The 22,963-nt window shown below is 41.3% G+C and overlaps 2 protein-coding genes across 2 annotated transcripts; one reads left to right on the top strand and one right to left on the bottom strand.

The window, feature by feature from the left end:
• The first annotated feature begins 411 nt into the window (after window positions 1-411).
• LOC121861406 lies at window positions 412-16,194 on the top strand. The gene is made up of 13 exons (XM_042359088.1): window positions 412-706; window positions 6,163-6,364; window positions 7,901-8,117; window positions 8,249-8,352; window positions 8,798-8,966; window positions 10,330-10,446; window positions 10,863-10,996; window positions 11,537-11,742; window positions 12,838-13,023; window positions 13,234-13,351; window positions 13,762-13,860; window positions 14,786-14,964; window positions 15,441-16,194. Exons 1-12 carry the CDS (start codon window positions 643-645, stop codon window positions 14,946-14,948), a joined length of 1,779 nt encoding a protein of 592 aa, XP_042215022.1. The 5' UTR covers window positions 412-642; the 3' UTR covers window positions 14,949-14,964; window positions 15,441-16,194.
• Window positions 16,195-16,464: 270 nt separating this feature from the next.
• On the bottom strand, window positions 16,465-22,704 carry LOC121861407 (elongation of very long chain fatty acids protein AAEL008004-like). Its single transcript, XM_042359089.1, has 9 exons — window positions 22,620-22,704; window positions 20,743-20,838; window positions 20,126-20,418; window positions 19,630-19,710; window positions 19,346-19,402; window positions 18,361-18,466; window positions 17,729-17,901; window positions 17,311-17,436; window positions 16,465-16,974 (listed from the first exon to the last, which is right to left on the bottom strand). Exons 2-9 carry the CDS (start codon window positions 20,792-20,794, stop codon window positions 16,708-16,710), a joined length of 1,155 nt encoding a protein of 384 aa, XP_042215023.1. The 5' UTR covers window positions 20,795-20,838; window positions 22,620-22,704; the 3' UTR covers window positions 16,465-16,707.
• Between the last annotated feature and the right edge of the window lie 259 nt (window positions 22,705-22,963).

The following is a 22,963-nucleotide window of genomic DNA, read 5'->3' as shown; positions in this document are numbered from 1 at the left end:
AGGGGGACATATCCCTACGGAAATTACATCTATGGGTGCAACACACATGCAATTCTTGGATTGGCACAAGATTAATTTTACACTGAAGCTGGAGGAGAGGTATGGATGCATATTACTGAAAGATCTTCATTGCATCGTAGCATTTCTGTAACAGTTTGGGCCATTTTAAAGGGAAATGCGAGAACAAAAATAATTACCGAACAAAATATGGACATGACAGTTTAACTGACGCGGAAGAAAACATCCGGCGAAAAGAACTGTGGCAGCAAAATATTTCATTACCTTAACCTGTCGTCCGGTAGTTGACACACTTGGTAATTTGCGGTCGAGAGTTGGAATGAGCGTGACTATGACGGGGAGGTGTAGAACTGTGGGTGGGTGTTGTTAGTTGTTACTGGCTCAGTCGGTGCACCGTTGCAGCTTGGTGAACAACGCGCACTGGCTAATGGCTTACCGGCGAGTTCACTCTTTCTTACCACCATTATACTCCCTATGATTCCTAATAATATTAAGATTATAAATACAGTATATGAAAACAAACTGGTGATGTGTAATAGGAAAGGACAGACGAGAAGAATACTGTAGTCAGATTCGTTTGTTATAGTGTCCTCTCGGGTAGTGGTTCTTCAGTAGCGAGCAACTATGAAGTTATTGAAGATGTTGAGTGCAGTGATGCTGGCAGCTGTGTTAGCACTGAACATTCTAGGTAAGACACCACCACCTTTAATGAATAGGTAATCTGTTATGCACAAAATATCACAGGCCACGTGATTGTTGTAATAGGCAAATAGCCACCTGGGGAGAGTAACACGAAATATCGAAGTGCTTTTGTGATTATTCACATTTTCGTGGAATTCGTATAAGATCTCGTGTTTCTGTTTGTTAGTGGTTACCTGCAGTGTACTGTACAAACTATATTAAAAGGGTTGTGAGCACTCAGCCAGCCAATGACTTCTTTCAAATCTTGCTCGCCTCTTTTGCCATGTTGGACGTAGTTTTTTGTGATCTCTGTATACATGTTGCCCCGATGTCTTGCAGTCGCACACTGGTAAACCCTTTCAGAGCATTTTATACCGTATCATAATATAGTGGTAAAGAATGCTTTACTTGCTGTACAACTACATAAAACGCCTCGTGGAGTGTTGCAGTAACAGCTCTCTTGACACTGGCACAGACAAATTATTTATATTTGAGAGTAACTTAGGATGTGTACTGTATGTCCAGTGTACGATATTTTGTTTGTGTTCAACTCTGAAGCTGTGGTTTTCATAGGCAAAACTGAATACCGAGATGATTTTTCTGTGTTTTGTTACTTTGTTCACTCATTCAGTTTTGTTTAGCGTAGCCTGTAATAAATATACCTTGATAAAATATCTTGATAAAATCACACGGGAAAAGGAAAACAACGGAGCACCTTAGCTTTCGTCTTTATTCAAGACATCTTCAGAGGCAACTTTCGTTACACCGATATCTAACGTTGTTCACTTGTTCTACTAAATACGTTTTATAACTTTCTTTCCATCATCTATTACAGTACCTTTGTAATAAATAATGTAACCCCCTTGAGTGAGTCCACCTTGACTTATGACAGGTAAATATAGGAGGAGGGTGACCCACGAATTGGCCTTAAGTTACATTAACTAGGGCTGTACAGGCTGGGGGCTACAAGAAAATTACTCTCGTCTCAAGAATACTCTACCCCCTCCGTCAGCTAGCCAGGAAAGCTATTCATAGATTTGCCTAACGCTGCTAAAATGATTATGTACTCAGGGTTGACAAATTTTAACGAAAGTGATGTATAAAAAAATACCGCTAAAAGATACCAGTTCAGTTAGCCATCAGCCATAGTTGCGGAAAGCTTACCTTGGATAATAATGTTCATTTAAATTTAACAAGGTAGACGGGTAATAAACAGAAGTTCACAATCATTCAGAGTATCTTAGAGAAGCCGACAATGGGCTAAGTAAGAGGCGAGGAAGTGTCTGGTTGGTGGTGCGACCTCCCTCCACTAGCAGCTTAACCCCGTACCAAGGTGCTTCCCATCATTATGTACTGTACCACTTCTTGGTTTATCGCGTGAACATTATTATCTTACTGGTTAGGGTAGGTAATATGCGTTTGCGCTTCATTTCTAGGGCAAATATTGTTCCAGTGTATGTTTATCGAGCCAGTAATGTTACCAAAGTCGTTTATCACCTTAGAATGATTTTTGTTTTTTGCTGTAATTTGTTTATTTGGTCAATATTCTTCGGTCACCATTGCAAAAGATGTGGCTGGGTATGGTTACAGTGTGTAGGCAATGGTGTGGCTGGCGATGTGTCAAGGGTGTGTTATAAGGGATATGGTTGAGGGTATTGAAGAGTTTGGCGGCAAGGCTGAGGGTATGAACCACTTGTTTGGGCATCAGTTGGTCTGGAGGTGTGTGCACTAGGGAAAGGTGATGCTGCCTCAACCTGGTCTGGGTGTAGCAAACCATCAGGAGGGTTTACTTCTCCTGTGTGGGTTGATGAAAAGTGGAGGGGCGTTTTGTACTGTGGTGGGTCGTATGGAGGACTATAAGTGGTGGCATCCCGTTTACATGAAAGAAAAAGTTGTTGTGGGTGTTCCAAGTAATTTTTGGATGTAACGATATTGGATGTATACGTCTGTTATAAAACTAATAAATGTTGTAAGATTTATCTGGTGAAACAACACTTCTTTATCAGTGTGAAATTTAAGAGCGTAAACTGCCAAGTGGGGTTATTAATTCGTGGGAGTTTCTTCAATGCCAAAGGTAAAAAGCGTCACGGAAAGCGAGAAGTCTAAAAAAAATGAATTGGCGGTATTATATGATGGAGAACTCTAGACCTATGGTATGTGTTTTGTTTCATTGTTGTCATTAGTGTGGAATTTCGGATGGGTAAGATATTTAAGAATTACTTACTGAACAATGCTTAAACTTATTTTTCTCATTTTATTTATTTATTTTTCTTGAAGAGAATGACACAAACACACAAGTTGTTGCCACAGCTCTGCATTTCAACACTCCCAAATCCATGTTTGACCCCAGGAGTGAAGGTCTGGCGATAACTGTGTAAGTAGACTGGCCTTGGGGGGCGATGTGTGTTATAGAATGACTCGGCTCTGGGATCTATGACACCAGGGAGGACCCATGAGGAGGAATGTTGTGTTTCGATGGTAGTGCTTGTGACGAATTAGAGGCTACTGCTGACATCCTCCACGCTGACGAGTTTGCCACCCGCCGCAGTTTGGCAACACCCACCTCCACGTTTTATTAGCAGTTTATGTTATCATCTGTATTAATATCTCTCGTGAATCTCCCTCCCTCTCTCTCTCCCCTCACCCTCAATTTGATGATATTAAATGAAGGATGAAACGACTTGCCACTCTATTACTCTGCAAACTTTAAAATTTCCTACAACACACTTACTAGATACAACCACATACTTATTGGATATCATAAACCTACCGTAATACTTCCACATGCCTACCACATACTATCCTATACTATCACATACCTACCACATATTATGGTATACCATCAATTTAGACATACACACACACATACATACACAGTGCACTGGATGACGCACCTCGCTCACGTAGCGGCGTAAACTTGCCTGTAATTTGACGCCGATGTATCATTCTGACTAACTGTGAAGATTGCTTTAAGAGATTTTCTGCAGGTCATGGAGCAGTGGGTGGCGAAAATTGCCGTAAGATATTCCGGCCATTTAGTAATCTAGGTTTAGGTATTGAATTAAAACAACTGTACCGCTTAGCTTTAGTGTAAATAGTTTTGACTTAATTACGTATTTGTATTAGTATAAAACAAGTGATCGTGGGCCCTTCGTGCCCGGTTCGTCGTCCGGCTGACAGCGTACAGTGACATCGTTTTCCAGCGTAAATAAAATGGTTAATTAATGGCTTCCTAAAGAAACCATCGACATGGAACCAGGTTTTTTCCACTCCACGAATTGTTTGCGATTTTGCCACCAAGTTAGATGAAAAACGATTGTGCCCTTTCGGCTGCCTAGAACAGACACACACACACACACAGACAGACACACGGCTCTTCCTATAGTATATTAGAAACGTAAGTTCTAAACAAGGTTAAATGGTGATAAGGAAACTTTTGATTAATATGTATGTCGTGTTGAAATCACCATCAAAATCCTCTGTCACTTAACCCACATGACTCCTGGCCGCAGTGGGATGCATTTACATGTTTGATTATATAGTATAAGATGTTTATATAATGATAATGGTTGCCCCTCGTGTAACGAGGATGGTCGGTCCAAGGGCCACCTAGGCATGAATTTGTTAAGGAATAGTCAGAGAAGACCGGACAACTCGCCATCTGCACTGGCTAACCATTACCCAGGAATACGATCCGCAAATTGATTAACATCCAGGTTCCCAATTACTGCTGGGTAGACAAGCAAGTGACGTAAAGAAACTTGCCCATAGTTTCACCCTGCCCGGGGATCAAACCCGGGTCCGCTCGCTTGCGAGGCGGGATTGCTCACCATTACTCTGCAGGTCGCTATTTATATACCTTCTATATGAGTATGGTATATGTGAAGTTGGGTTTAAATGTTTTCAGGGTGAGGATTGGTAATTGTTGGGTGCTGTCTATGTAAACAAAGTGAAATGCATTGAATCTTTTAGATCGTCGTTGGGTAATTAATCTCCACAAACTGTAAATTCCCAGGCACGTCAGACAGCTGATGAACACACGCTAAAGCCTCACTACTTTACAACACGTTGTAGAAGGTTGTAGAAACACACCATTGATTGATCACGTGAGCTTGTTGCATTACAAGTCGAAAATTCTTGAACTATAATCCCACATTATGATAATGGTAAAAGAATATCGCATTTAAAGTCTCAACTCCTTATGTAAGAGCTTATTATACAAATATCTTCTCTAAAGTAGTTGGGTGCCATATCCGGTAGGAGGCGCGCATCCTGCCATTCACTAGAAGGTGTGGGAGTCAGCACGGCGCCCAGCCTCGTCTCGCTTGTATGGGGTGTAATAGCCATTTCTACACACGTTAATTGCAACATCTTGACCCCGCCTTCACCCTTACCCTTCCACGTTGCTCTCATCCTCACCCTACAAGAAATATAAAATCACTTAAAATGTTTAACAAAAATCGGAAAAAGCAGAAACATAATCACATAGACGATATTTCTGCCCTTGTGACGATTAACTTCAATGAATGACGGCAGTGAAAGTTAAAAGAAGAATAAGTATTTGTTATAATTATTTTGGCGTTACTCTGGAATGATTTACACGCTAATATACTTGTATAATCTAAATTCTATAATGGTATATCTCGTTCAAAGTGTCGCCAGCTCCCTCACCTGTTAAGTTTATGTATAACATTTTTGTACCATATATATACAAAGTGAGTATTTAAATATAAACTGGTAATACTAAAATACATAGGATAGTTGCCTTAAGTAATATATACACTGTAGAATAGGATTACCTTTACGCAAGTCATGAATGCGTTTGGGTGACCTTACATCACTCAGTTGGGAGCGTTACAGGATATCTTAATGACTTCCTAAGCATGGTCCGGATATTGGGCGATACAGTACAGTAGTTACGCGAGTCTTGCGTCAGTGACCGTAGAGGTGGCTCGCCGGGGAAGGAGGGAGACCTATTGGTCAACTTAAGTTAATCTAGAATCTAGATAATGTGCCTGACTCCAGTATTTTCATGTAATATAATTTTGTTAAATCCTATTCTTGTTTTGATGTGAAGTTAAATGGATCATATTTATTCATATATTAATGTTATCACGGTTTAACCAACTAGTGAATGCCTTGTTGCAGACCAGTTAGAAAGCAAGTTACAGACGCCGTTTTTACCGATATCTGAATACGAGTACTGTGGTTGTTTTAATTTTATAGGACTATATTGCAAATTAAATGATCTTAAATTACGCCCTGAGTTATAGTAGTAGTAATGGGTTTTGCAAGGATGTCGGGTTGTCATCGTGAAACCTATTTTTTATTAAGTTAGTTAAAATGCTAAGACAATACACGGATATCTGGATAGCAATCGTGTAAACATGACCTACGAGATTAGAAAGAACTAGCCGCTGCCTCATGCTTTTCGTGAGATTAAGTTCCTATATTCTCTTTCAGGTTTCTCGGATGGGTTTCTACTGGCGGAGTACGATCAGAGAGGTCTGAGGGGACAGGTGGGGCTTCTGAGGGCTCCCGGCGGAGAGGTGACAGTGGCGGCCAGCATCAAAGGCGCTGTGAAGGGGGAGGTGTTCGTGTGGAAGATTTTCAACACCCCTGTGGCGCCTTATGAGGAGTGTGTCCCCAGCAACTATGGCCAAGAGTATGTGTGTGGTGCTCTCTCTCTCTCTCTCTCTCTCTCTCTCCTATTTGTAATGATTGTTTATCAGACCAGAGATAGAGAACACAGTCAGTAGATGAGCTGGTATACACCCACGTAAGTCGACACACCCTACAGTGAGATGAAGCTTGTGGTGGCAGTAAGCTAGGCTCATTCTCCGCTCACCTTATGTGTTTATGCCCGCTTGCCTGTGCCCCGGGTTGACTTCTCGGCACATCTCGGGCAGGAAATGTGTTGGTAAAGAACTCTTCCAGGCCACTCAGGGTTCTTCTTATTCATCAGTGTAGGTAGACCACCGGATTCTTGGAATTAAAATGCGCAGTGAAGGGAGAGAATTAGAGGAAAAGATAATTTATGTGGGAAGGAGAGAGGGTAAAGAAGCTTCTCACCAAATTTGCAGATGAGGTCGTGGTGATGGTCAGAGAGAGCCGAGCGGGTCAGTGTTTGAGCGCTTCTTGATATGTGGTGTAGGAAGGGGAGAGGATAATTTTGCATTCCCTCTTTTGAACTTTTCTGGGTGTTTACGTTGTGTGTGTGAATATTCCCACCATTAGACTTGTAGTTTTTCCGGCAAATTAGAAATAAAGTTTTTCTCAGGTGACGATGTGGTATTAACTATATGTTCCAGGGTGATGTAACTTGCCTATCCTACCATTCATTCAAGACGACACACACACACACACACACACACAGCGGTGGGTGGGTCTTGCCTTCCTCGTTCGGTCTTACCTTCCCTGATAACTATTTTTTCCTATTGAACTTTGACTTCTGCATAGGGTATCTAGTGCCCTTTTGTGTGTGTATGTATATGGATGTATGCATGTATGTATGTACGTACGTGTGTATGTGTATCTCACTTGCGGACTCATGGGAACGGGATGACTAGAACAACTTTCAGGTGTCGAGGAATTTCCAGAAATGATTAAGAAAAGAGAAAAACTAGTTGGTTAATGATCCATAATTCTGGTGTACAGTATTCCCGTTGTCCTCCTCCACCTGAGCTGTGAGCCAACAAACAACAGATACATAAAAAAATATATATATTCTCGCGACTATTACTGTTGTAATGTGGTTCTTACTGCGCTCCGACCACTTTGGGAAATCCTGACATTTTACCGATTTTGATTAGAATTTTACTGGTTGTCAAATCTGAACTACGTAATCCAGTCAACTGTGAAAATTCTGCTAACGTTGGATCTTGCTATACTTATTTATATTATATATTAGCCATCAATTTGGAGACTAAATTAACGTAAGTCCTTCTTGTTTGCAATAATATAGTAACTTCATCCTTATGTTAGGTTAACGTATTTTCTCTTTTCTATCCTTCTCTTTTCAATTAGCGCGTATTTCATTCTCCCTCTCCCCGTGTCCTTGTTTATCTCCTTTCTTCATTTATGGTGTTTATTCTTTCCTCAGTTAGAATGTTGTTTGTTTCGTTTTGTTTGTTTGAGGGAAAGTAATTCTTCTCCGTCATGACTGCTAACTGGTGTAACATTTTTTTTTACGCTGCCGCAGACTGTTGGACCTGAGCGAGAAACACGGGTTGCTGTTGGCGGAGACTGTGGTGAGCCTAGGCGAGTTGGACCTCTGGCAGCTAGTGGAGCGTCCGTTAGTGCTCAAATCCCTTACGACATTGCGAGTAGTGTGTGGCATCCTTAGGCCCACCGCCCCCACCGTCACCTACGTCGCCTCCTTCATCACTACCCTCGCCGGCAAGATGGTTTTTAGGCAGGTAAGGAAACTGGACTGGTGATGTGTCGTGACCCCTTAATGGTTTCACTGCTCACTCTTTCTAATACGTAATTTATATTCGTTTTTTTTTAAGGTATACTCTCTTATGCTTCTGAGAATATTCATGTGCAGGTAGACGATGGCGGCCAGTCGGTGACGGGGGTGAGGTCAACCCTGGTGGCCGCTAGTACCAAATTGAAGGCACCAGCCACCCTCACTTGGCGACTCTTCAATAGGTAAGACTCCATAGATGTAATTATCGTCTGTATGTATAGAAATTATTTACATTGAGCATTCCAATGTGACACGTCTAAAAATAAAGTTAGGCATCCTCCAGAGTATTTAATTAAACCACAATTAAAACGTTTATTTATACAGTATGTGTGTTTGTTTTTGTCTTCGCAATCTCTAGCTATAGTTTTAAGATAGGGTATTAAGTTATTTGACACGAAATCAACACCAGTGAATGTCGTGTAGCGCTGATAGTACCCAAAACTGTATTTATTTGTGTTACGAAGTTTTTTTTTTTGGGGGGGGGGGGGATGCTGATTAGCGCCTGGGGACACCTCCAATACCACACTTACACATGTACCATAGATAACCTTACTCCTACTTCCCAGTGGACTCCTAAGATCTCCACTAGGCGCCACTACATCTTATACTTGTTTTGCTGTCTTCCAGGAGGTACGAGTCTGAAGACGTGTCCCTGAGCAATATGCGGGACGGGTGCGCTGCCCTTGGACACTTCCCTGGATCTGTAGTGCACGAGGCTATCTACCCTATACCACTGGGGACCACTAAAGCAGAGGCGCGTCACTACGAATTGGAGAGACTCCCCAACCTTCACATGGTAATACTGTACTGTGTTCGTTTTCTTTAGAAGTAAATCAAAGAAACGTAATAAATATGGGGTTGACTTAAAAGATCTAGTATTTGTTGATTTGATTTGACATTTTAAATTATTTGGTACGAATTCATACACAGTGAGGTATTATTGGTAGTCTGGTAATTTTACAAGTGACAGATAGATAGATAGATATTCATTGAAATGATTATACACATTTACAAAGACGATGCACCTGTATAGTTAAACAGGCATATAGACTACTCAGTTTATACTATACCTTACCTTTCACTATCACCTGTTCACCCTTACCTTTCACTATCACCTGTTCGCCCTTACCTTTCACTATCAGCTGTTCACCCTTACCTTTCACTATCAGCCGTTCACCCTTACCTCTCACTATCACCCGTTCACCCTTACCTTTCACTATCACCTGTTCACCCTTACCTTTCACTATCACCCGTTCACCTTTACCTCTCACTATCACCTGTTCACCTATACCTCTCACTCACCTGTTCACCTCTCACTCTCACCTGTTCACCCTTACCTTTCACTATCACCTGTTCACCTATACCTCTCACTATCACCTGTTCACCTTTACCTTTCACTATCACCTGTTCACCTATACCTCTCACTATCACCTGTTCACCTTTACCTTTCACTATCACCTGTTCACCTATACCTCTCACTACCTGTTCACCTTACTCACCTGTTCACCTTTCACCTCACATCACCTGTTACCTTTCACTATCACCTGTTCACCTATACCTCTCACTCACCTGTTCACCTCTCACTCTCACCTGTTCACCCTTACCTTTCACTATCACCTGTTCACCTATACCTCTCACTCACCTGTTCACCTCTCACTCTCACCTGGCTCTCTCTAAGATCTTCCTTCCTTGACTTTTAATTGTTCCGTCACCTTCACCCCAGCTGCCGCCTGTTGACTTCCTGCGAGATGACTTTCCCTTTTTCCTTTCCATTTTTTTCCGTTTATGGTCAGCAATACCTTGTCTTGTGTCCCCCCCCCCCACCTACTCTCTCTTCTCTTCTCTTCCTCCCTTCACTTTCTTTTCATATCTTTTACACCCTATCTCCTCCTATTCTTCTTCCTTCTTTTCCCTTCCCATACTTTCATCTCTCTCTCTCTCACACTCTTCTTGCTTACCCACATCCTCCCCTTCCTTCTTTTCACACTCGTCTCCTCCCTTATTTCCACATTCCTTCCTTCCCCTCCTCAATCTCTGCCTCACCCTCTTCCCTCCACTCACTCCCTCCCCTCCCTCCCTCACTCCCTCCCCTCCCTCACTCCCTCTCCTCCCTCACTCCCTTCTCTCCCTCACATCACTGACGGTAGTGGGTGTTGCAGGTAGCGGGGCGGGGAGTGGTGTATGTGGTGGTGTACGCTGGAGAGCGGATGCTGGGGTGTTCCCGCCTCTTCAGGTCTCAACCTCGCAGGGCCGTCGCTCACTTCACCCCAACTACGGTAGGTGCCACTTACTCCTGACGATGCGGGTGGTGGTTAAATACTACTACTACTAATAATAGTATATATATTTAGTTGGTAGTAGTAGTAATGTTACAAGCTGTGGAAGAAAGTGGTAATATGGTCTTGGCAGTGGATGTAACCAGGGGAATTTATTTACAGTAGTAGTAATAGAAGATAATCTTTAAATTGAAGTTTTATTCGTAAGCGTAAATAATGACGATTCTTTTTGTCATAATAAATATTGTCTGAATAATTTTCTCCACCTCTGAATAAAATACTGGGCTGATTGACATTCGTATCTGCAGTTTATAACGATCAATAAGTTTTCTACGATATCTACTAGGATTGTAATATGTAAATGAGGAGAAGGAGGTGTATAATGTGTTGTTTTACTGGCGTGTTTGTGTGTCCAGGTAGGTGGGGTGGGAGGAAGAGTGGAGGTGTATCAGGTGTCACCTCTCGACCATGTCAAGCTCTCTATCAACCTTACACTCCCTCGAGGCAACGCCGCCGCCTTTGGCATCGACAACTTCGCCATAGGAGACAGGTGAGGCGAGGGACAGATAGATACCCTTGCCCCACCTGTCTATTAGACAGGTGGGGCAAGGTGAGGTGAGGGACAAATAGACAGGTGAGGCGAGGGACAGATAGACAAGTGAGGCGAGGGGCAGGGAGGTGATAAGACCCCACACAGGCAATTCGAGGGTTAATTTGTTGCCAGGTCTTCCCACCCAATATGCACCTAAACGAGAATACCATTAAGCATACATTTCAATCTTCTGCTAGAGGTAACATATAACGTGGAAGTTAACCAGATAATTTGAGCTTGTTTATGCACTCTCAGGTGTTGTGTATAGTAAAAGTAAAAATCTTGGTCAAATGTCAGATTCTCCCAAATGACTAATATTAAATGATTCACTTCTGATTTATTATTTACTACTGCAAGTTCGTGTTTCGCATGTTTGACTATAATATGTAATGTTTGTGAGATTCCGAAAGCATCGCCTAATGAATTAATAGTAAAAGGACTAAACTCGCTAATGCAGCCATCTAGAAATCTAATATTTATGAGTATTTATCTTGCCAGGATCTCATGTACTGGGTTGTCTCGTCGGTTCTATGAGCCATGGTATGTGGACCTGGACCTGACGCCGGCACCACAGCAGGGAACAAAAGACCTCTATCCTGCTGGGGACTTGAGCGGCAAGTTCGGCACACTGATTAGTCTGAAGGAGGCGGCAGCTACGCTCACTGACCCGACCATTACACTCTTCGGAGAACACAGTGTTATTGGTGCGTGTCAACACTCGCTATACTTGAATGTTGCTGTCAGATCTGTAGTATTTAATATGTTGGTTGTTTCAGTGAATAGTAAACCATTATTTAGATAGATTTCGGAATGTAACTTGACGTATAGTGTACGTTATTCACTCTGTATAAATACCTCACTCGTGACCTTCTTCTAGAGAGAGTTGTTTATGGCCATTCTAAATAAAGTTTACAATGAGTAGTTTCACAAGTTGTAAAGGAAAATCAGGTGTTAGGATCAACAGATGTTTTTTTAATCCACCGGAAAGACATCTTATGACACCATTAATTAAAACTTTAGTAAACTGAAAATGAATATATATATACATGTATATAAACTTAAGTCAATTACATAAATTTCTATTGGAGGCGACATTATTAATATATTGAACTAATAGGAATATATCTAAAGGATTCAGTAGGTTCAACACTAAACCCCTGGGCGCACATGTTACTCCTATTGATGTAAGTGAAAGTTGAGGTCGTTTTTTATGAACACCGTAAACGAAAAAAAGTCTTATGCTTTCAATAGGATGACTTGGCTTTTGTAGGATCTGATCCACTCTAACCTGACCAGATCTTACTCTACTACCAGCTAGTATATGTTTGTTGACTGTTTTACTTCCCCTGTAGACGTGTTGCTCATGAACGATAGCGACCAAGCTCCATGTAAGGTCTTTTTTTTTCCCTTGGCGTTTGTTAGTAATCATTTCAGCTCGTCACGTATTGTATTTTCAAGTATAAGATACACACACACACACACACACAGAGCAGAAGAGGATAGGGAGTGTAAAGGGCCATAAGACGAAGTGGGCAGGGAATGGACTGAGTGAACGAGGCCGGGGAATAAATGGGTCGGGGAGAGAGAGAGAACTTGGGAACAAAGCTTGAGAGTGGACATGGCTGGGAGTCGGTCAGGGTTGGGAAGAGAAAGCGTCTTCAAATGGAGGATCGGGGAAAGTGGAGAGAGCCAAGGAGCCTGCGGGTGTGGAAGGCCATGATTCCGCGAGTAAGGACTCTGGTGTGTGACGAGCCACTTACGGTAGTTTGCCTAAAATAAGGACCCTGATTATGTGGCAGGTCGTGGCGTGGCGGTGTATGACCCCAGTTGGAGGGTGGTGGGGTGTGCCGACCTAAAGAGCGAGGTGCCTCAGGTGAACGCGGTCGCTGTCTTCTCAGGTGCCATATCCGGCGTCCTCCGCCTCTCACAACCCATGGACTCCATCTTCTCCGAGACAATTGTCTACCTCCGGCTGTATCGCACGGGTGAGATGCTCAGAGAACCATTCGTTTAACTCAAAATTACAGTATTTAAGACTTGAAGCTTCTTCTGATTAAAGATTGTATGAAGTGAATAAACATTTAAATTTCAAAATACACTAACATTTCTTAAGCCACATGATGACTATCAGTACCATAGAGACTTAGCACACTGTACAGTAGAGGCTTCACATCTTGCCTTTCTATCCCTGTCAGGAGGCAAGGATTCGGCAGGGCACACGTGGCATATACACACCCAGAGCCTGGACGAGAACGGCAAGTGTAGTTCTGCTGGCGGACACTTTAATCCCTTCTTCACCAACTTGACAGACAGGTAAGTCAGGCCGGTAGGTATCTCTCCACATGAGTTATGACTGTCAGGTGTCTCCCATGGTGGATCATGTCTAAAATCCCGACAGAGGTGACAAGAGACATACGTTATGCCCACCTGACTACCAGTTTCGTTGTGAACATGTTTAGTATTGTGTTAAATACTCATTCAGAGGATAGGAAAAAAGCTTTGTATCCATTCGACTACCAAACTGTACTATGTAACCTAAATTCCGGTTTATGTTAGCTTGGCTTAAGGTCCTAGAATCAGTTTTAAATATTTACTTGTTTGTATTAAGCCAGCTAATTAGTTTGGCGACAATAAGTTGTGATAACTTCAGGATGCTTACAAGTTATATTACACATGGTCTTTGGTCCTTGTGACTTATATTAATGTGTTTATCTCTCCCACAGGCAGAAGTATAACGGTACCCCTTTGCCTCACACAGCCTACGAGGTTGGGGACCTGCACGGCAAGCATGGCGAAGTCACCATCCCGGGACCTCGCACTTCGTGAGTCTTAGTTAATATTTCTGTGAAAACCTCTGGGACGTCTTTTTCTTTTGTCATCAACACCAAATTTTTATTTATTTTATTATTTATATTTTTTTTGCGCGATACAGTATCCAGAAGACAGGAAGAATTCTGTCTCTTATAGTTTTTTTTTATTGATGGACTAGTTATTATTAATCTTGTTACGTGCTTCTAAACCTTAGTTGTTGAAGCTTTCTCTTTACTACCCCTTGTCTCAACACAAACACGCGCGCACTGTTTCAATTATTTTTTATTTGTAAAAACAAATTATTGTACCACACAAGTTTTTCTTTTCTTGTCTCATAGGTATAAAGTACCTGTAGTCCACAGCCAGTCTCATTTTTCTAAGTAATTTGTCACGTTTTTGTAGTATTCTCTCGTCCAACAAATCGTTCGAGTCTACAATAAAGATCTATTGCCTCAGAGCTTTATACTTTCCATTTCCGTAATCATCATATTTAAATTTCCATTTTTTTCGTCTGCATATCATGCAAATACCTTAGCACTATAATTTTTTCAATGGGTAAATGAAAGTAAAGCTTTTCTACCTCTTTTTCATCAGTTGACAGCACGGAAGTTAGTTTTTGTTTCCTGTGCTAATGTTATCATTATGCTGCGCTATAAGAAACTCTTTTGTATTTTCTAAACTTTCATTTAATCATGCTATTGGTGTAAACATTTCCCGTTAATCGACTTAGGTTTGAGATCATCATAAAGTATTACATCCATATATTTTTAAGAGGCATTTTTCACTAGCCAATCGGAGATTTGATCTGGTCATCAGCATATGTCAGATTTTTTCTAAAGTTCGACACACAGGTGTTGTATCAGACCTTCCTTCATCTAACAATATTATTTTCGTATCAATCCTCTATACCTGATACAAACCTTTCCTTAACGACAGGCAGCGTGACCTGTCTTCTGGGCGTTACCAGTGGACGGACGAGTGGCTGCCGCTGCTTGGGGAGGCGTCGGTGCTCAACAAGGCCCTGGTGGTGCACGACGCTGACGGAGACGCTGCTAGGGTTGCCTGTGCTAATATAGTCATGGAAGAAATCACAGGCTGATGGCTAGGAGGAAGAGGTAAGCAATGCTGAGAGTCGACATTTATTTCTGTGATTTAGAAAATATTGATATATAAGCAGGATATTATCTCGAAGCTAAACTGACGTAGTAGTTGTGCCTTTGATGCTTACCTTGGTCTGAAATATTGATGCTAAAAAGGGGAAATTGTGATAAAACTATTTATTTGTTTTTTTGAAAGACGGTAATATGGAAATTCATTGAAGTTGTAGAGTTCAATACAAGGGAAGTTGGGAAGTGTTTATGACGATCTAAAGACTATATACCAGATGTTCAGAACCACATAACCTGCCGTCTGCTATATTGGCCGATGGCAAGTTAGGATTCTGAACGCCTCGTATAAAAACTGGGACAATAGAATGTTACCTTTTGCTGACCATTGTATCTACTTATGTGTGTCCCCCACCAATCACTGATCTCTACAACAGAGAGAGGGTGTAAAGCCAGGCGTTAATATACTATCTTCATCTTTCTAGGTACAGTGTTGATACAAAGAAATGGGAACACCTGGAGACAAGCTTCAGTGTTGGGTAAGAGTCACAACCTAACCTAAGCACCGTCATCCCTGTTGTAATGTAGGAAGAAAAGTCAACCATTCTCTTCATTTTATCATTATCAGTAGACTGGTGACTCACGGTGGTACATGATCTCCTCAGTTTCCTCCTGCTAGTGCCAAAATCACGACCATTGTATTATTTAGAGCACTGTATGTTGAAGTACCATTACGGTGATAAATTAAGATGTTTATTTGTCCATTATATAACTGTATGTGTACTGTAGTTTTATTGTGTATGTAGATATTATCTGGTATCCAAGTAGCCTATTATTGTAGTAGTATTAACAGGCACAGGTGTGGATAACATGGCTGGCTGGGGTGTTGTCATGGCGTGAGTCTGGTGTTCAAGGTTTTATTTATTTAACTTACTTATCTGTTAACTGCTTTTCCGGGATATTTAATGCTTGAGTTTCTTTAAAAAAAATTTGGTAGGAAGATAATATTAGTGTTTTATAGTTTTTCCTCCCATTTTCATAAAATTTCAATAAAAGTTAATTTCTTAAAAGCGTGAAAATATGAACCAATAATTTTTGAATAATTTGTCTTTTAATCTCGATACAGCGTCTTATTCTTTGTGTGAAAATGTATAGAGTTGAACCATTTCACTTGTATTACGTTTGGAAAATAGCATAAAGGTTTTCATTACCTCGGTCTTGAATTACAGTATAGTATTTAGAATTTCGTTTTTATCTCTGTGTATGGTAGCTATTCAATCCAGCGTAGACCTATGACTTGAACCAACACACACACACACACACACACCATATAGAAATAATTAAAGCCTTTTCATTGTTAGTAGATACACTTTGTAATCATCAATATATCTAAGTATAAAAAAGTCGAGTTAAAAGAAAACTATATTCATTACTAAGTCTCACCACCGTACTGTTGATCGTTAGTTAATCAGTTAAACCTATGAGATGCAGGTAAATAAAAATGTTAAGATAGATGATGAAAACATATAATGCCAAAATTATATCACTCGATGTCATAAAGCAGTGATCACAGAACCTGAAGCACTCGCAAGAGAGAGACAGACATGTTGGTATTGTGGTTGTAAGCTGAGCAAATGTATGGTTGTGGTTTCGGCAGGTGTGTCGTTGTGAACTCTGCAGGTGTTTGGTTGTGTCCTGAGCAGGTGTGTGTGAAGGTCTCGCAGTAATTAAGGGTCCTGAGTAATCCGCCACTTAGTGACTAACCGGACTCCTTAATCTCACAGCTTCTTGTCGATGAGGAGACGCATCATCTGACGCACCGATGACCATACTGTTGGGTATTTCTTTGGTAACACCGTTGAGTTTTCCGTTGGAGACATTGTTGGGTTTGCCGTTGGGGAAACCGTTGGTCATTACTCTTGATGCATCATAGGCCATTTTGTAAGAATGTTTGCTTGATGGGTGAATGTAACACATGTTTGAGAGGCCTGGCATCGTTACCTTGGTGCCAGCATTACCCTGAAGGAACCAAACTTATATCAGAAGTTGTTTTTTTAAAGTCAAGAGAGATCAACATACAACTAGACTATCAAAATACAAAGGAACGAAATATAGGATCCCAGCTCATAATAAAAAATAAAAATAAAACTTTTCTGAGGCATTACGGGAATACAGTATAATGAAAACATCTTGGTTACTGTGCGGACGTCCTATAAAATTTTACATATCTATTATAGTAAGGTACTAAAATATTGATTATATAGGTGAAATAATGGTTATCAAGTAAGGGTCTTAGGATTCGTTATCACAGGAGAGAGAAAAACAAAATTGGAAGCGTTTCACTGAGACACTGACCTCGATTTTTACGCTTTTCCGGTACGACTTGATGTAGAAGTTTGCGAAGAGGACAAAGAACATGACCGCAATACCGCACTCCCATCGTAGACACACTGACGGCACCTCACACTCCACGAATGCCACCTGTGAAGTAAGAGTTATTATAACATTACCCTGTCAGCGTGGGAGGTAGCCTGGAATACAAAGATGTTCTTGGAATGCCAAAAAGCCCCTGCAAACTTGAGATGCCCCGTGGAACCCTTAGATGTTTTTAGAATCCTGATGTAATAAAATCCCCTAAAACTTTAGAACCCATAAACATGCTCTGTCCTGATATGCCTCGGTGAATGGCACAAGTTGATCGATGGTGCCGTATGGGGCGCCCGGCTTCCTCTAACAAACATCACTTTCACTAAACAACAAAAAATAGTGTTACCGAGACAGCATGGAAGAAGACGATGGTGAACTGCACCATCTGTAGCATAGTGAGGTACTTCTTCCACCAGAGATAGGGACGGAGGCGGGGACCCATGGCCGCCAGCAGGTAGTACGAGTACATGACAACGTGTACGAAGGAGTTAATGAAACCCATGAAGGTAGCGTGACCACCTGAGGAGAACATGGTATCTTAATATGGCAGTCAGAGGAACTTGCATTAATATTTGTTTACATGAGCTGTGGATTAAAGGAGCACAGTATTTCTATTTGATTACTGTCATTGATCACTAGTAAACTACACACTCGGAAACAGTGGATATGTTTCATCTGACTTTACAGCGGATAAGTCTTATAACCGAACTGTCGGACACCTGCCTGACTGTGTATGACATCTGATGGCTATAAACTGTCCCTACTAGCTATACGTGACACCCATCTATACTGCACGCCTATGTAACTACCTATCTACATTCCCAGTTTGCAATACAAGCACCTAGCCATATAACGCGATGGCTATAAAAGAACTTGGCTACACAAGCACCTCACTAGACACACGGTTAGTTATAAAAGCACCACAGTATGTAACCAACTGGCTATGTACAGTCACCTAGATATAAAGGGTTTACTCACCTGCCTGATGACGGACGCCGTACCAGAGGCTGATGGGCATGAGGGCGTGGTGACTGACGTGGAGGACGGAGATGTGCTCGTACTTCTTGTTCAACACGAAGAAGATCTGCAGCAAAAATACTCACACTCAGGACACGCATCTTCACCTTAAATTCATGATGGAGTATCGTAATAATACCTCAATTAATGAAATAATCTGAGGTGCCCAAGAACTACAGTACATCATGAACCTGGCATGATAGCTACTGTGATATATCCATCTGATGTCAAGGAAACAAAATACATAAATTGGAACATCCTGAAGCGCTGGTTATAGTTGAGCTAATATTGAAAAAAGGAGCTCGCTATGTAATTGACAAAAAAAATAAGAATTTCCAAGCAGAGTAGTGATCGTAACCCCAGAGCAGCCATGTGATGCAACGTGTGTAGTGTACAATACTACTTGCGTGTCCTTGAAATCCGTGAACCTGCAAATGAAACTTTATTCTGTCTGGTTCTTTCCTGAGAAGGGCCTGAGATATGTTTACCTTTCCTTCCTTAAACTTGTTCTCGTCTTGCTTAGGTTAACTGTTTCATCTCCGGAGCTGTGTCTCTCAGTGTGTTTAGAGAATGTTTCTCTTGCGGATTTTCTCATCTTGTAAACTTAATAATTTCAACTGTTGTTTCTCCTCGGTCATGGTTTGTTTCCTCTTCCTATCTATTGTGTCCTCTGTCTCTCTCTCTTGCACTAAACCGCCCCAAGCCTCTTCCACACCCATCTCCTTCCTTCCTCTTAACATTCCAAACTTGTCTCAAATTCCTGCTTGGTATTGTTTCTGTATCTCTCTATTCTTCATTTCCTCCACATAAATTTTTTTAGTGTCTCGCTTAATAATTCTGTACTTTTAACCTCCCTCTTAACTTTTGAAATTTGTAGGTTGTGGTCTGTAGGTCTGACGTTTTTGTCAAATACATATCGGTTAAGAAATGATTGATATTAACTCACCGTGTCAATGAAGTCAACATACTTCGAGAAATAGTACCAGAAAGCTGCGTGCATCATCTGTATAAGGAAGACCGCTATTAGTCCGGACATACTGTGACCCCATGCATGGAAGGAGTCCAAATTTTTGTTGCGTTATATTAAAGGGAACTTGATTTCTTGTACCCAGGGCAAGAAAAGTGTGAATATAATATTTAAATTGACTTGCTTTAAATGCCTTTATTATCTCCAGTTACCAACATAATTTTATTGACCACCAAAGAACTCTTGTGCTGGAGAAAACTCACCCCAATGGCTTTCGGGTTATTAGAGAAGTCACAAGTCTGGCAGATGAACTTGTAGCTCCCAAACCACCCGTTTCTTCCTCCCTGAGAATATAAAAATCATTGTAAAATAGATGAGAGCCGCTGCTGTATGACCACTCGTTATATATCCGTAAAATACACACAAAATTACCTTCCTTAGAATCAGAATACAGACAACGTTTTTTTTTTTTTTTTTCTAAAGCGAACTATTTTGTGGTGTAGGGATGATAGTTTTAGCCGTTGTTGTTGCTAACCAAACTTGTCATAAACCTGAGATTGATCACAGACAACAGTGCCAAGAGGTTGTGGGTCATCAAAGGGCCCCCATTAACCAATGTACAGTACATAAATAACAGTTACTTAATAATTAATATTTTTTAATTTCTTATAACCGTAATCACTTCATTGTTTATTACATGAAGACAAACACTCCACAGTCGTTATGTCTTTCAACTATGTTATAGAATAATTCTCTCACCTCAAATAATAGCCAGGCAGAAAAGACGACCTGGAAGGCGTTGTAGGCAATCATGAAGGGTCTGAGTCCTGAGAAAGGTTTTCTAGAGGACATATAGAGAGGTCCCCACCAGGTGACGATGCCAACATAGAGGAGACACAAGAGGAGGGAGGGGAGGGGCGACTGCAGGAGGAGCCACGATCCCTGGCGGGGGTCTACAGGCAGCTGGCTGGCCACCGTGATCTCCCCATACATGAAACACAGAATGGTGATGCCTGCCGCCCATCTTCCATTAATCTTCAGTGCTTCCAGATCTTAAAAAAAAAAAGAGGAATATATTAGTTTATTTTTGTGTTTAGTTTCTTCTCTCTGTGATGGATTTTATGGTCTTGTTTACACCGCCTCCCATTCCCTCGGTTCATTGTACAGCTGCTGCGTGAAGCCCAAGGTGGATATTCATTGGTTATTCCACTTATTTGTCATGTTGTTTGCTTGTCTGTCTGTTTGATTGGTTGTTTGGGTGATATCTCGGGCACTTGTTGACCAAGAACGGCGATAATTGGACACATTAATAATCCAACCCAATAAAAGAAAAAAAATAATTTGTCTGCTCTCAGATCAGTGACTCGTGCGTTTACCTTTTCCGCCTTGTTGGGGGGAGGGACGGGTGTCGCTCTCAGATGACGTCATGGCTCAGGTGTCAGTGATCTTCCTGGTATCTCTAATTTGTTCACCTGGAATAAACAAAAGACGAACATTTATCATATCCAGAGCATCAGGTAACCGTAGATAAGACGACAGTAATAATGATGAGAATAATAAATAAAATAGAACCATAACAGATGTTTTCATTATATAATACAATGGCATAGTGGAATAAAAAGTAGAATACAAGCAATAATGATAATAATGAATGATAATAATAAGCGATCCGTAAGCTATTGTAGAAGTCCTTACACACCTTGGTATTTGCTCTGGGTTTTCTCATACGCTGTTATATATATCTTTATAAATCATTTTTTTTTAATCGAGGTTAAGCTTTTGGAATCGATAAGGTCTAGTTACGTTAATGTTGAGTTAAATGGAAACCAGAACGAATTTGACCATATACGAATTTCATTTCCATTAAGTTGCAATACGAACAAAACTTTTTTTAAACCTCTTTGGCAAAACTTTAAAGCTTTTTTTTTGGGGGGAGGTATCATATTCGTTACTTAGCGGCTTAATAGTCATTCGGGCGGCTAATTTATCCAGTTATACAGTGTTAGTATAGCGATTATCCCTATTAGATGACATATATTCCTATTTAATGACTTGTATTTATAAGAGAGGTGTTCAATGATGGTACTGTATCCCTCTTCCACAACTATCAATCTAGAGTTTCACCTTTTTGTCAGTTCAAGATAACCTCATATCACTTGTTACGAACCCCGCCACCAATTGTCATGATCTGCCTACCCAGCACTACGAACCACGCCATCTATTGTCCTGATCTACCTACCCAGCAACAGGAGCAATGCCATCTAGGGACGAAACCCGAGTATGACTACTCTTAGTTACCAGTCCGGGGTTTCCCTTCTCCATATCCTGGTTGTTGCGTTACCTCCTCCAAGTCTTCTTCATAAGCTCCAGTTCGATGAGAGTTCAGTTCACTCTGGGAAGTGACCACAGGATCACCTATCCTGGAAACCTACGGCACAGTGACTACCTACCGTCTTCTACAATACTCAGCCTTACTCGTCAGCCATCTCAGCTCCGCACTTAAGTATTTGTAATCTTATATTGCCTCCCCGCGTCCACCTTGCTTCAAATTATTGTATGTTGTATAAATATGTATATACTGTTAATGTTTAGGTTAAGTATGGTTAAGGGTAAATTATAGAACGCTGAATATTTTGTTAAGGAATTTATGGTACTTTATTATACACAACAAAAACTCACATCCTTTGTCTACCCTTTTATAGTCCGATTGTCTTTGTTTTTTTATTGTTGTTGCCTGTTGGGATCTGGGTAGACTTTTAACTATATTCTAAATCCCCAACTCGTAACAAATGGCGACCGTGACAGGTCTATCCTCAAAGGGTAGTTAGTCGATGTGATGGGCCGCCCCGCTTCATGGTGATCACTGCAGCTTCCTGGATGGGCCGCCCCGCCTTCCCTTCTTCCCGGCTAATGCGCCCCCCCTCTTCTCCCCCATCCCACCTCTCGCTTCTACTATCCTCTTCCCATTCTTTCAATATGTCTGTACTACTTGACCAGACACAAATCCACTCGCTGCTAGACCTTTCCACCTAATTGCTGTAACCCTTTTTTTCATCTTAAATTTTACTCACATGTACCTCATTCTTAGTCTTTGTATTCGCCGAAGAATCAATGTTTCACACCTATACATTGAATCCATTATATCGAGAAGTGTGTTATACGGATGTTTCACTGTATATAATAATGTTAACTTGGTTTCAAAAATACTTCACAACATCAGCAGGGGCAAGATAATGTGTTTTTGACCACTCACGTGCGCTCTCCTCCACTGCCGTCACTCGACTACTCTAGACAGACGATCCGACGCTCTGGGTCTGTCCTGCCTTGGGAAGCCCTTGGTGCGTTGAGGTCGATTTATACGAGTTCTAGGCTGTAGTTGCCGACATGTGGAGATAAAAAGTGAATAAAACAAAGGTCTCTAGAAAAGGGTTCGAATACGTATACTGTAGGTCTAAAAAAAATTAAGGTGACCTTCCCTGGCCAGGTAAAAACGACCTACTTCCCTGGCCAGGTAAAAACGACCTACTTCCCTGGCCAGGTAAAAACGACCTTCCCTGGCCAGGTAAAAACCATAGTAGTCACCACCATAATGTCAGG

The sequence above is a fragment of the Homarus americanus genome, unplaced genomic scaffold, assembly GCF_018991925.1.
Source record: "Homarus americanus isolate GMGI-L3 unplaced genomic scaffold, GMGI_Hamer_2.0 scaffold24260, whole genome shotgun sequence".
NCBI classification, from domain to species: Eukaryota; Metazoa; Arthropoda; class Malacostraca; order Decapoda; family Nephropidae; genus Homarus; species Homarus americanus.
The sequence above is the reverse complement of the archived record's forward strand: the minus strand, read 5'-3'. Positions and strand labels throughout refer to the sequence as shown.